The following is a 15,607-nucleotide window of genomic DNA, read 5'->3' as shown; positions in this document are numbered from 1 at the left end:
ACATTGGATCAGCAGCTTAAATATTCTATGTGACTCTTGTAAATAAGCCAAGTTGTGTCCAATTTAAAATTATTAACATATCCCCTATGAAATACCGTATGACAAAGTATACTTTACCCCTAATAATTTACTTTGCAGCATTAAAAATGTAAATTATAATTAATCATCCCTAGCCATGTTCCTTTCAGAAAACAATGACTTATGCCAAGGTCATATTTGGGGGCTAGAAGCTCCAACTTCCTTATAGAGACACATTTAAAATAAAATTAAATAAAATCAGAAATCTAGCAATGTGTTTACATATTTTTACCATTGTTTGTTCTTACTTCAAAATTGTTGAGCAGCATTTTTAGATTATCTTTAACTCTGTAGATAAAAAACGAATACATTTAAGCCCTCATTATTCTAAATAGGCAAAGTTATTTTCCAGATGTTAAAATCACTGATATTTAGCAGCTGTGTGTTTTTGGTTGGTTGAAAGAAGCATCTATTTCTAAGTATGAAATCTAAGTCAGTGTGAGGAAACTATCATTTTTATTGTCTTTTTATTTCAATATTGAAGTTTTCAAAAATGTTGAGATTTTCTATAGGATGATTGCTTTGAAGCCCTCACTACATAGTTTATTCAATAATTTTGAGTAATAATCTCTTTTAATTTATTATGTCAGTCACTTCAAGATAAAAATATGTCATCTGCAATTGATCCTTCATCATAATTCTTAGATTGCCTTTGTTCTATTTTTCAAGTTTAACATTGCCTCAGACAATTGGACAGGTTTTCATTGAGAAACTTGCTGACTACATTCTCGTGAAAACAACCTTTGGCTTTTCATTGGCTTGGGATGGAATATCTGGAATTTATCTCAAACTGTCTGAGGATCATAAAGGGAAACCATGTGGCCTATGTGGAAACTACAATGACATTCAATCTGATGATTTTATAATTCTCCAAGGTAAGAGAGTGGAGCAGAAGAAATGTATGGGTACTTGCTAAGGGATCTTCCTTCGCCGATTAAGCTGTTAGTACCCAGAAGACTTGTCATAGGTTGGGGAAGATTAATGGCTATCACTTGCCTCCTTTAGAGATTTTAAATGAAGATTGAACAAGAAAACATTTTTGTGTCATTCTTGAAAACCATGAGCTAATTTACATTTGCTAAATTAAGATGCAGAACTTACTTAACATATATTAATTGAGCATTTACTTTGTGTCAGGAGCTTGGGATACATCAATGAACAACAACCAAAAAGACCCCTCTCCTCTTGGAGTTTGTATTCTAGTGGTTAAAATCCATTTGGATCAAATATGTCTGCTTTAGGACAAAAGCTACTTTGCATCCAGTCTTGATAGGAATAAGTTAACTAACAAATAATTAGTTTTATAGAGACAATGAAATGTGAACAGGATTATAAAAGTTAAGTAGAAACTTGAAAAGGTTTTATATACCTACCTGATCAGCTATCTAAGTCATGAAACTAACCTCAGTTAGTTGTTAAGAATGGGTTCTGTTTTAGTTAGGGTACGAGTGTGCAGCAGTAATGAGTTAAGGAATCACTAGCCATAATCATGATTTGGGTTCACACAAAGAGGTGCAATAGGGAAGAATACTATTCTTAGTACTAGCAGAACTGACTTTGAATCTTGTTCCAACTCTTACAAGTTGTGTAATTTGAGGCAACTCATTTAATATCTCTGATGCGAAGTTCCTTCAGCTGTAAAATAGATATAATAATTCTGAACTCACAGAGTAGTTCAGAATTGTTAAAAATGATATTTGATAGTATTTATAGTAATAGTTAATATGAGCACGTAGCTATGTTATTCACAACCCTCACAACATTTTGTAAGGTGGGTAGTATTTTCTTAATTTTACAGTGATAACACAAGGTTATGTGTCCAATGTAACATTGCTTATAGATGATACTGTCAGAATTGGATTATAGATCTGACTGGCTCCCAATCCTTTGCTTAGATAAATGTGTGAGTAATTGCCTTTTAAGCTGTAAAGTGCTATATAATACTTTTTGTTTTGTATTATAAAATTAATAGAGATGAGTTGCCTATATGTTGTGTTGTAAGAGACAGTAAAAGGCCTACTGAGAGTGTGAGTTCTGGAGCCAGACTGGGCGATTCAAATTCTTCTTTACCACTTATGAAACTTTCTAAGTTTAATGAAATATATAATGACAATATATATTTCACAGAGTTGCAATGGCTAAATGAGGCAATTCACATAAAACACTTGGTATGGTGCCTGGCACATAGATAATACTCAATACATTTTAGTTAATTTATAATCATTCCAAGTTTTCCTCAAGAAGCCTATCATGCAGCTGAAATTAAAATGTTTGAAATGTCTTTACATTGCTTTAAGAAGCCCTTACTGCAATGCAAGCATTTTGCCCCAGATGGCTGATACTTCATCAATATTAGTTTATTAGTAGCTAGAGTAGAGAGAAGAGCTCCAAGGAGTCAATTTCCTCATATGTGAAATGGGGATAATAATAATGACCTGAGAGCTTCCATCACAGCCTGTGAATATCAAATGAGAAAATTTAAGTGAAAGTGTTCAGGAGTCTGTGAACACAGACATATGTACAATATTGTGATCATCATGAAATGGTGTTTTACATCTGGTTGGGTATTTGGAATCAGAAGGTTAACAAAGTTGGAATCTTGAGACTGTATTAAGAAGTAGGATTTTAGATTCAGGCAGATGTTAATTATTGATTTATTTTTCTTCTGTGTCAATGCTTCTTGAAAAAATAGTAGTCCCGTTCTCAGTGTTAGAAAAGACTGCTTTGGGTGATTCCCCCTGGGACATTCAGGGAACATGGTATGGAGTCAGGATAGAAAACAGAGTCTGCTCTTATTAGAGGCAGGGAGGCTCAGATTGAGGATTTGAGTTAAGAATCAGACAGACCTTGAAAACCTGGGACATAGAATGGTTGCTCACAATGAGATAACTGGGACAGCATGCAAAAGGGTGTTAGCAAATTAGAAGTGGGGGAAGACTGGCAGGAGGCAATTGAACTGAATTATGCCTAAACTGGCAGGAGGCAAGAAAGTCTCTTCAAAGTATGTGGGAGGGGCCTAAAGAGAGGTTTCAGCTTCTTCACAATTTTATTTGGTACACAGTGTAAGGCAGAGTAATAAAAAACAAAACAAAACAAAAAACACCTAACTTACAACAACTTGTAGGGATATGTCAAGAAACTGCCCTCTATTTCCTCCTATACTGCAATAATGCAAAAAAATGTTGACAGATGAGCTGTGTTGCCTTTAACATGCCTAGTATTTTCTTGAATCTCAGCCCGTGCTTTACTGATTAGATAAATCTTTAGAGAGTTACATAGTTTGATTGAATGCCATTGAATGCACAGTTTCTTAACAATGATTAAAATTGTATTTCTCTCTGCATTCCCACTTGTCCTTCATGGATGACTTCACAAAGTAATGAAACTTCTTAGAATTTCTGTGCACATAGGAAGATTTTAATTTGTTGTCTAGTTAAGAATTCTGTTTCTGTAATTCATGTCTACCTCTAGCAACACACCCACATAGAAGTCCTGGTTTAGTCTCATTTTTTTTCCTGTATAATAATTAATAGCACTTCCCTTTCACCCTGAAAAGTGTCTCGATATGGACAATAAATTACTCTACTAAGAACATATTTTATATGAATTATTTTAATTTTAGTTTAACAAGCTTCCAGACCATACACAGACACGGATTTAAAATCTCATGTTAAACAGCTTTTGTAATTGTTTTATTAAGGCAATAGAGTAAAAATATCTAAATGTGTGCTTCAAAATTTGGAAGTAAAGTGAACTCTAAGGGGTTGTCCAGGTTGTTTAGTGACATTAAAATTTGTGCATAAATATTGAAATGAGTGAGCCTTTAAGAAATATTTTTGGTTCTTCAGACTTATAAAAAACCATGATGGTTTGAAATGAAATGTGACTATAAATTTACTTTAAAAGGACATCAGTTTTTTCATTTTTAAATATGTATATTAGACCAGGTCAATGCTTTGTTCAGTGTGTAACATTTCCAGTGATATCAGAGATGACAAAATGGGTCAGACAAATTCGAAAGCTCTAGGATTCTAATAATTTATTCAATAAGTTGTGCAAAGTACGTTTATTTAGTATTCACTTATTTAGCAAATCTATTTTGAGCACCTACTATATGCCGGATACTAAACCGGGGATGTGGCAATAGAACAGCTGAGACTCTCTTCATATAATGCATATTGTAGAAGAAGACAAAGTAGATAAAGAGGCAAACAAATTAAAATATAATTTTTGTGAGCAATAGCAGCTATGAAAAAAAAGTGGGGTAAACAGATAAAGACTGACAGAACAAGTGTCTAGTTGGTGTTAGTTTAGATCATGTGGCAGAGAAGACCTCTCTGAGGAGGTCACATTAAACAGAAACCTAAATGAACAGAGGGAGCAAAAGGATTTTAGGGGAGAGTGGTTTTGAAGGAGGAGAAAGAGAGCAAGAGCAAGTGCTCCCAGTTGGGAATGAACTTGAGTGTTTGAAGACAGTGTAAAGCCAGCATGGCAGGAGTAGGATGAGCAAGAATAAAGATGCAGGAGGCACAGGGCAGGGCTGGGGTGCAGTGGGGAGTAGGGGGAGTGCAGGGGCTGGATCTCAAAATCTTCCAGGCTACAGTAAAGTTTGGAATTTTACACTAAGAAAGCAGAGCATGCTTATAGATAATGAATTCCCACAATCTTCCCAACATTTGGTAGGAACACGCAGACATTATCTTCGTACCTAGAAATGCTTAGAGAGTGGTAAAACACTTGGCTTGAGATTTTTGATTCTAGTGGTGCGGTAGGTTGTCATCAGTGATAGACTTATGGCCATGAAAATCTGGATGGTGGAGAACCTAAACCTCAAATCTGAAATCTACCTGCGTTAGAAGGAACTTTGAGATGTCATCCTGTTTGGTTCTGCCAAGTCCTTAAGATTTGAGATTCAGCCTCTGTCTGAATGTGGGGCAAGTTTAACTTCTGTATCAGGCCTTGAACTTTTTTGCCCGTCACATGGTGAGACAATTTAAACTTAATTTGGAGCTGGGAGTCCAGGGTGCCCACCACCAAACATCTGTTTGTTTCTACTGCTTATTAGCTCCTGAAACTTGCCTCTGAATAATGCTCGGATAGTTCCAGGATTCTTAATACTGGGGCTCTTTTCTGAGCATGTTTAAAAACACTGTTCATCATAATTAGATGAAATAGATTCACATCTTAGTCTTTTCTTCTTTAGGTGCCTCTTCCAGTCTTTCATTGTCTATGTGACTGTCCTCTGAAATGTTCCCAAGGGCTCAACAAAAAATTTTTATTGTTGTAGACACCGAAAATGGAACTGCAATTTTAATAAGGTTCTGACTAATATCAGACATAATGAGAGAACTGTCTGAACAATTTTGCATTGACTGTTCCCTTATGTTTCTTAGTTCTGTGCATATTTTTTCTCCCCTCTAAGCACGGATAGAATGTTGGCCAATTAATACGTTCCTGGTATGTATGTCGTGTTTGCTCACTTTCAGTCCTCCCCCATGTGGTTTCAATGCAGCTGGCTTTTTCTCTCCAAAGGCACTAACTTTTTTTTGGTACTTAAACTTGGTTCAATTTTATTTTTATTATGCTAAGTCAATGTTATTGTCTAATATCTTATTTGTAATTATAACATTATTGAGTTTAACTTTTTGACCAGGAAGTTTATGTTGAAGAACTGTGTCTATGTTTGTGGATAATGATATGGTTATACCTATTTGTGTGTGTGTGTGTTTGTGTGAAACAGAGGACTATACAGAAGACATTGCTATGTTTGCAAATAGTTGGTCGGTGCAAACTCCAGATGACACCAAATGTGTACCCACACCCTCAGATTTTCCAAATCCATGCTCCAGTGGAATGCCAGCATTTGAGGTAGATTTAATGTGAAAAATTTGGCCATGTTGGACATAATATGCATATGGATTATTGTTATGTTTTAGCATTAAGCATTTTTCAATGAAAACCCAACATAATTAAAAGGATTAAATTCAGGAAATATAATTGCAATAGAGAATAACCTTAAGAATATTTCAAAAATAGTAATGTAATGAGTTTTATAAATGCAGTAGTCATCATGAAAATATGTAATTAGAAAAATGTTGGTTAAAATTTATAAGTATAAATTACCTTCTCTTTCCTGACAAGAACAGAGTCATGAAAACAGATCGGTGAATAATATGAGAGCACACACATATCATTAAATATGTTCTGGTGACTGGCATCTTTTCTCGCACAGGCAATCTTCTTCAAGTGTCAGATACTGTTGCAGTTTCCTTTTCTGAGCTGCCATGAATATATTGATCCATATTTATATATTGCCAGCTGTGTCAACGACCTCTGCAAGTAAGTAAAATGATTAGTATTTGCAATAAAATTTTCTTTATGTAAAAAGAAGGGCAAAAACCACTTCTGTAACTTAGCCATTTCAGCAGTTCACAAAATATAATGGGAAATGTAAAGCATAAACTGTACTAACAGCTATTAAACACTTACTGTATAACAGGTATGGTCTAAATGTTTTACATAAGCAGCAAGGACAGAATACAGTGGGTCTTAAACATTTTTTGTGCCACTGATCCCTTTTGGGAGTCTGGAGATATCTATACATCCTTTACCAGAACAATGTTTGCAATGCACACACACACACACAAAAGATGACAAAGGGAACTAATTATAATGAAATAGTTATTAAAATAGTTAAAGAAATGAATTTCTAATATATCTGTGCTTTTTAAATATGCTTTTCAAATCTAATAGCATAGTAATGAGTGTAAACAATATTTTTTATATATGTAACAATCATATGGGAAATAAAAATGTGATGATATGAAAAAATGAGATTGGAGACATGTTGATGACAGAGTCACATTACTGCTAAGAACATTGTGATGTGTTACCTATATGCATAATTGAAGGACATGCTAAGTTGCAGTTGGAGATTAGTGAAAATAAACATGTAATATTTCTTCTATCCAAGGTATCAGACTCCTACTTCTCTTCCAGATTAAGAACAACTAGAATAGGTGGTTGTCTAGGTAATAAATTCAGTGACAGTCATCATACTATATTCATCATTGTAGAACTTACCATAAATTATCCATTGTTGAAGTAAAATCACTTTTTTGTTTTTTAAGTGACATGATTTTTTTTTAGTGATTATGCATATTCATGGGGTACAAAAGCTGACTGTTACCACCTGTTCCCAAGGTGTAATGATTAAATCAATACTATCAACATGCCCATTACCACAAATTGCAATTATTCCCTGTGTCTCCCACCCAATTACTCCCGACCCTCCCCACCACCACCCAGCAACCCTAGGTATGCTCTCTCCCTCTGCAAGTCCAACACACCACTGTGGTCTTTCTTTCCTTCGTTCTTTCTCTTTTAGCTCCCACTTATGAGTGAGGACAGGAGGTATTTTTTCTTCTGTGCCTGACTTATTTCACTTAACATAATTTTCTCCAAGTTCACCCATCTTGCTGCAAATGGCAGAATTTCATTCTTTTTAATGGCAGAGTAGTATTCCACGGTATATTACATTTTCTTTATCCAGGCATATTTCGATGGACATTTAGGTTGGTTCCATATCTTGGCTATTGTAAATAGAGCTGTGATAAACATGGGAGTGTAGGTATCTCTTCAACATGATGATTTCCATTCCTTTGGGTATATACCCAGAGTGGGATTGCTGGTTCATGTGGTAGCTCCATCTGCAGTTGTTTGAGAAACCTCCATACTGATTTCCATAGTGGCTGTACTAATTTGCAGTCCTACCAACAGTGTAGGAGAGTTCCCTTCTCTCCACATCCTTGTCAGCATTTGTTATTCTCAGTCTTTTTGATAATAGCCAGTTTAACTGGGGTGAGATAGTATCCAAATGTGGTTTTAATTTGCATTTCCCTGATGATTAGTGATGTTGAACATTCTTTTAAGTGCCTGTTGATCATTCGTATGTCTTCCTTCGAAAAATGTTTATTCAGCTCCTTTGACCATTTTTTAATTGGGTTGTTTGTTTATTTACTGTGTAGTTGCTTGAGTTCCTTGTATATTCTGGTTATTAACTCTTCGTCAGATGTATAGTTTGCAAATATTTTCTCCCATTCTGTAGGTTGTCATTTCATTCTGTTGATTGTTTCCTTTGCTGTGCAGAAGTAAAATCCTTTTTATTATTATTTATATTTTTCGAAAAATTGCCCAGTGTATGTGATTAGCCATCTTGAATGTTCAAGAATACCCTAAGGAATTTTAATATGTTTGGATATTTTATGAATCCCAAGAAGTATAAATAATAGATAAAAACCTTTTTTGTAAAAGAAAAGACTAATTTTCAGTTGAGTAAAACAACTTAAATGGCACCTTGGGTAACTTAAGAGGTTTAATTTTACAAAAGGTAAGGACAAAAAGGAAAGGTTGAGGTAGTATGAAATTGTTTCATTGATAACTATCCTCTTTAATTAAATTGAGATTATTACAAAAGTAATGAATGTAATGATATTTTCTGGATGTAGAAATAAGCTTATTTGTGACATTAGTTAATTCTGGGTAGAGTGTAGTTTTATCTTGATTTACATGCATAGTCTCCAAATTTCAGGGATTATTGAACGAATGCAGGAGATTTGAAAGAGCTCCCCCTTTGCCTAAAATATTGAGTAGTGACTTTACTGCATATTTTAAAAAATTCTGTTTTCTATTTGGTTTTATTTTTTATTTAAGAGTTACTTGTTACGTCTCTTTGTTCTTTTACTCAGTCTCTTTTTTGAGGATCCCTGTAGATAGGCCATAGGCCATGGTCCTTATTAAGTCATGTAAATGGAATTAAAAATGTTTCCTATTCCACAGTGACTCCTTCTTGGATCATTCTCCAGCAGTCTTTTTAATTGTCTTATCATTAAAACCATTAACACTCATTTCTCAAGGAGGCTGAGATGAAGTATCATTTGGTACATCCAGGAATGTCATTCTTTATTAGTTTATGATATTATTTGGCTGTTGCAACAGCCAAAGTCACAGTGGCTTAAATTAAATTGAATGTTTATAATTCTCTTGTATAAAAATCCAAGCTGGTAAGTGGTCTTGGGTTGGTATCATGGCTCTGCTCCATGAGTTTTTCAATGACTCAGTGATCTTGTTGCTGTGTCATCCTCTTGGCCTAGGGTATTTGCTCAATTCTATTGTCAGAACAAGCTCACTCCTACCATGTCCATAATTTAGCCCTTAGAGAGGGAGACAGGAAATAGAGGGCTGGCATCTTTTGATCTGGAAGGTTCAGGCACTGTCTCACTTTTAACCCTTTGGCCAGCACTTAGAAACATGGCCATACCTAGATGCAAGGGAGGCTGGGAGTGCTGTCTTTGGCTGGGCAGCCATATACAAAGGGGAAACTGGGGACAAAAATCAGCCTCTGCTACACCTGCTTCATCTCAAATTTTATCACTGAGAAATTAACACTTCTGTCTTTTGAAATTTTGATATCTTTAGAGTTTGGCTTTTGAAACTTTGGTGTTTTCACCAAATAAAAGTAGCAGGATAGAGAAACACCTTGTACTGGCTAAAATCAGCTGATACCTTAAGAGATAGGTTTGAGATGTAGATGCTGGATTTGAGGGCAGAGCAGGCATGTAATTCCAGAAGAATGATGTTATAGTTGAGTAAATGGACACTGATGAATTTGGAAGTGAGACTCTGCCAGAGTTGGCTTTTCATTCCCTTCAATATTTCCCTCAGGACTAGACCTACTTACATTATTTCTTCCATTCTATAAGAAATAGGTGATTCTCTTTATTTCCTGTATTAGAGGACTGCATTGTAAGGATCCCATACTATGAGAATGAAAATGTGAATTGGCTGAACACAAATTAATTTTCAGCTTGGATTATGATAGTATATTGAATTTACTTCCACATACATCTTTTGATCATCTATTTTGAGTTAAGCATTTTGCCACATCTTGAAGAAACAGAAACAATTTAGACATTGTCTCTGTCCCAGGAACTCATATTCTAATGGGGAAGAGAAACAGGTCTCCAGCAATGACACAATGCTCTAGATGCAAAGTGCTGTGGATGTGGAGGAGAGAACTACTAACTGTATCAGGGAGAGCCTACCAAAGGTTCATAAAGGAGATGACATCTGAGCTGTAACTTGAAGGACGATACAATACAGTCGTTGAAATTACACCCTCCTGTTTTGAATTAGGCCCAACCTAGCTGCAAGGAAATGATTTTAATTTTGCCATGCCAAAGTCAATTGATTTAAAAACCACTATTAAAAAAATTTTTTTTTTGTGGTAAAATATATGCAGCATAAAGATTACCATTTTTAGCATTTTTAAACATACAATTGTGTGGAATTAATTACATTCACAATGCTATGTGACTACTACCTTGATCTATTTCTGCCCCCCAAAAAACCAACTTTTCTGTCATCCTAAACATAAACTCTGTACCCATGAAGCAGTAACTTTTCGTTATTCCTTCTCCCTAGAAAAACCTCTATTCTCTAATGCCCATTTTCCTTATTAAAGGTAACAGCCAAAGTGAAAAAAAAAAAAAAAAAGCTCATTTTCCCCTGAGTAAATTGGGATAATAATTTCTTTCTTTCCCAATTGTTGTGAGTTTTTGTGAGATGTACGTTAATGTGCCTAACACAGTTCCTAGAGTAAAACAGACACTTAATAATGGTAAGTGTTTTGGTACTTGTGGCATTAGATTGAAAGACAATATTCACTTTGCTGACTTTCTAAATCACTATTAACTGTGGGAAACAATGCACATATTCTAAGGGAAATCATGAACTTAATGTCTTTGTAGGAATTCAACAATTTTACCTTTCACTGCTTTTTGAAAAGCAGTGTTTCCTTGTTTTTAGGTTTAAAATATTTTCTGAGCTTCTGAAGTTTATACGCTCAGTCCTTTTTTCCTTCTAAAGCTCAGTTAATCGGACTAAATAAGCTACATGGCTCCAATTACAGTAGCACAGGATAAGTGCAATTTGAGATTGTGGCTTTTACAATAGAGATACTGAAAATGTTACGGTTCACAAAATGCACATTCTTAAGATTGTTATCTTGTAAGGTATTTAATTATTCAATTTTGAGTTTGGATTGGGTTGAAAAACAAGCCCACTACCTTTTATTAACTTGCTTATTTTATAGGAGCCTTGTTAATTTACTTTGGGAATTGGTAGACCTCTTATAAGAAATTATTGATTGGGGGAGCTCCTAAAATGATTATAAGAAAATAATTAGATTATTTACTCTTGGCCATGTTATAAAAGTAACTAGATTTAGTAATTTAAACTTGAAAGAATTAAAAATTTTCTTTTAAATATTAAGTTAAATGCTATTTATTCAACCTATCAAAAATATTTTGGAATCTCATTGCTAGGACTGTTGAGAAACCATCAAAATAGTTTGGAGTGCCACAGATTATTGGTATTGGTTTTATTCCAGCATGTGGATAATCAAGAGCATGGTATCTTGAAAACAAATTTCATATTTGATGTTTTTGTTGCAATAGAATTTTATCTGTTTTAATGGTATTTGGGATTTATGAAATTCTAAAAGTTCTGAGATGCTTTGTACAGGAGCAAAGCAATATATACCCAGCATTCTGGAAAGAATTTCATAATTAAAATAGAAATCTTTTTCAGTATAGGAGTCCCTTCACTCAAAAGAATAGTGGCCAAATTACTGAAAGACTTTCATGAAGACTATTATCTAAGCTTATTTACCTGGGATCCCATGTTTATGTGTTTTCTTCATGAATATCCATAATAAGATATATTGTGAGAGACACACATGCAGACATCAACAAATATTAAAATATTCACCATGCACTCAGCTGGCAGCATTTGTCAATATTTCCTATGTGATTCTGGCTCTGTCTTTTCACTTTCTAGAACTCATGATGATGAAACCTATTGTCGAGCAGCCACAGAGTATGCTAGAGCCTGTTCACACGCTGGCTACCCAATTCAAGACTGGAGAGATGACTTTCCAGCATGCAGTATGCTTTTTTTTTTCCAAGTGCTGTGTACTTTTCTTAATTTTAGGCATATCCTAGAACTCAAAACTTACCTTAGTACTCAAAATTAATGAATTGCAAGGATTTTTATTGATGCTATTTTATTTGTAAACTTGTATACTTTTTGAAACATTGATTTTTTTCAAAGAGAGGTGAAGAAAATTGACTTACAGCTCCCCTCTTTGCCCGTTTTAGCTGATAAATGTGATGATAGCCTTGTTCATCGGGATTGCATCAGTTGCTGCCCACCAGCCTGCACATTTGAGAAGCAATGTCTTGGGAGCAATCTCCATTGTCTTGATGGGTGTTACTGCCCAGATGGTAAGTGCCTCATGAAAAAACCGTGTCTGCACTCATGGAAACTAGTACCCAGTGATCTGAGGATCACGTCTTGTCTTGCTATCCTCTCCCAGGACATTAGGGTTGTTGAAACTTTCTACCCTTGGAGGGTTTGGTCCTTGAAGTGACTAGGAGGAATGGCTGCTTTTCTTTAGTAAAAGGCTCATTACTTTGTAAATTTCTCAGGAAACTTGGAATCTAGAGTCCTAAAGTTACCCGTGGCAAATATTTTGTTCTCTTAATATTAAATGATATTTAATAATTTATGTACAGTGTTTTCACTTTTTTTTTTTTTTTGTGACTGGTAAGGGGATCGCAACCCTTGGCTTGGTGTCGACCGAACCGCACCGCACTCAGCCAGTGAGTGCACAGGCCATTCCTATATAGGATCCGAACCTGCGGCGGGAGCGCTGCTGCGCTCCCAGGGCCACACTCTCCCGAGTGAGCCACGGGGTCGGCCCCACTGTTTTCATTTTTTAAAAGATGAAAGCAAGTTTCAGAAAAATCCTTCACATTTTTTCAGTACAAGATTTTAATCCTGATGTAGTTTTAATATTTGAAATGAAGAGTAACTTAGCACGTGATAAAGGTGGGATTTAAAATTGGAATGACTGCTACATTGATAGGCATTTATAAAGAACACTGAGGATTTACTCAAACCTACTTATTTTTACAGATTAAAAAAGAACAGAAATGACAGAAAGGCTAAGTGATTTTCCCAGTGTCGAGTACTTAATATGATTAAGGGTTACTTGGAGCCAGATCTGTTGACCTCAGTTCTTTGTTCTGTCAGTGCTACTCAAAGTATGGTGAACCAGTGTGAGTCCCGAGCTGTTTGTTACCAGTCAATGCCAGGATAAGGAGTTTGCACCAGAAAATAGATTCATGTACCAAAATATGTCAGTTTTTTTTCTTATAAAGTCTTTATATGAAAAAAATAAGGTCAGCTGAATGAAACAGAGTGATTAATAACGCAGTTGATTTAAGTCCTAGTTCAACCTTCTTTCCTTGTCAGAGAGAAGTAACAAACACAGCCCCACTGTACGACTTTTGGGTAGCGCTGCCTAGCTTTTCATTATTTGTGCTACAATAGTGTAAATCTCTCTCATCTTGGAATGAATAGAAACTAAACTAAGAATATGCTTTCTCCTTCTCTTTTCCCTCAAATGCAAGGAAACACTGTTTAGTTACCTTTTTTCTTTATGGTGAATCTTAAGTTTTGCAGGCAAGGCATGGGATTAAAGAGTTTAAACCCATTGAAATACAGCCTTATAAGGTAGCTACTGATTGAGACCGAGTCAGGTTATCGGTAACCTGATTGAAACTAAAGGAATTTCTGTTTCCAGCACCTAGTATAAGTAGGTGTTCAACAAAAGTTGCTTGAATTATTATAGTCAAAGGTTATTATCATTTTTATTTATTTTGAGAATTTGATATATATTTTTCTTAAATAGGCCTCATAATGGACAATGGGACTTGCATCTCCTTGGAAAACTGTCCATGTAGTTTTCATGGATTAGCTTATTCAGTTGGTTCGAAAATTGAACAAGAATGTACTGCATGGTATGTGATCAATGTATGGATGATTATTTCTGGGTACCTAGCTAGCAAACAGCTTTGTACTGTGACAGATGTTTAAGGGAATATATTATAACTTTTTTTCTTCCAAAAATTCTGAGGCACAGTTTGCACTTGATTTAAACTCTGTGGGGGAGATCTATATTTTCTGTTATGATGTAATTCTTATTACTTCCCTTGGCAATTCCATAAAATTTAATACCTGTGTGATGAGTCTGTGGCATTTTTTTATTATTCATAATCACTAATTTGCACATGATTTTACTTTTCGAATTTGATGGTGCTCCTGGGATTCTCTATTAGGTACTTGAAAAAGTGACTTTCCATATTACTAATTTTTGGCCATGATTAAAAACATTTAGAATTTCATATTAAATTAGCTAACTGAGATTATGAGCAAACATGAAATCCAGGATATTCTGAACCAAGAAACAGAAGTCAGTGTTGTCAGGATCTTTTCTCTTTGATGTCAGTGTATGTAACAGAAATGCAAACAAATGACTAACAATGTTCTTAGATTCTGATTTGAGTTCCTGTCTAATAGGAACTTCACTTCTGTCTTCCAAAACTCACATCTTTGTGAGGGTGGAAGGAAGAATTTATGTTACATAAGAAGACATTTCTTCTCTCTCTTTAATATCTGATGATCTTTATTATCTCAGTGATTCTTAAGTGTGACTTACATTTAGGGGCCTGCCAGCTCAAAGTTATGAATCAATTGAACTTTTGCAGAGTTGTTTTTCAAGTCAGGTTATTCTGAACCTATATACATTATATAATAATCAATGCATTGATGCAAACATTAATACAGTTTCTCTGTACCAATAGATTAATATTTTTATAATTTCATTTAGTGTGTGTGTTGGCGGAGTTTGGAACTGCTCTGAGCATGACTGTCCAGGTAATCTTTTAAAATATTTTTAAAGAAAATATTCCAATTTTCTTTAATTTGGGGAGGAAGATAGCACTTATTTTTATGAAAATATCTCAGATATAATAAGGGATATAAAAATCTATAAATGTACTTATTCAGAGTATAAATGGAAAATTGGTTAAGTGATAGCTTTGAGCAGCAGGCAACATTGCTAAAAATTTATTTAAGTAGTGTAAGTATTACAAACCTGAAAAGTATGTAGAAGAGCTAGGCTTTAATAAATTTTAAATTTAATTGACTAAGATAATTTAGTCTAGTAAATTTGTCAAACCAGTAAATTTTAAACACTAGATTTTTTTGATGTATAATTAATTCCCCTGAGTTGAACCCCGACTTTTTAAGAATTAATACAATTTCTTCCTCCTCCTTCTCCTCCTTCTATATTTCCTCCTCCTTTTTTTCTGTTTGTGTTAGTTCAATGCTCGGTTGTGGGTGATTCACATTTTACAACTTTCGATGGTCGACATTATTCTTTTATTGGCATGTGCCAGTACATTCTTGTGAAAGGAACTGGAAAAGATAAATTTACAATTACTTTACAGAAAGCTCCCTGTGAGCAGGTAAGAACAACATCTCAAAATGACCAAAAAAATATTCACTTATTTTTACTTAAACTTTATGTCTAGGTTAAGAATGGAAACATGAGTGGATATGG

General features: G+C 34.8%; 1 protein-coding gene across 2 annotated transcripts in view; it reads left to right on the top strand.

The window, feature by feature from the left end:
- OTOGL (otogelin like) overlaps positions 1-15,607 on the top strand; it is a 153,227-nt gene that overhangs the window by 18,599 nt on the left and 119,021 nt on the right. For both annotated transcript variants that reach the window (XM_063075783.1, XM_063075782.1), the window contains exons 8-15: positions 748-953; positions 5,819-5,946; positions 6,311-6,417; positions 11,977-12,083; positions 12,297-12,422; positions 13,895-14,003; positions 14,873-14,919; positions 15,367-15,512. In XM_063075783.1, the coding sequence (XP_062931853.1) occupies positions 748-953; positions 5,819-5,946; positions 6,311-6,417; positions 11,977-12,083; positions 12,297-12,422; positions 13,895-14,003; positions 14,873-14,919; positions 15,367-15,512 (976 nt within the window). The remainder of the gene's footprint in view (positions 1-747; positions 954-5,818; positions 5,947-6,310; positions 6,418-11,976; positions 12,084-12,296; positions 12,423-13,894; positions 14,004-14,872; positions 14,920-15,366; positions 15,513-15,607) is intronic.

Source organism: Cynocephalus volans, chromosome 12 (assembly GCF_027409185.1).
Source record: "Cynocephalus volans isolate mCynVol1 chromosome 12, mCynVol1.pri, whole genome shotgun sequence".
Classification (NCBI taxonomy): domain Eukaryota; kingdom Metazoa; phylum Chordata; class Mammalia; order Dermoptera; family Cynocephalidae; genus Cynocephalus; species Cynocephalus volans.
Note: the sequence above shows the minus strand (reverse complement) of the source record. Positions and strands in the feature narration are given on the sequence as shown.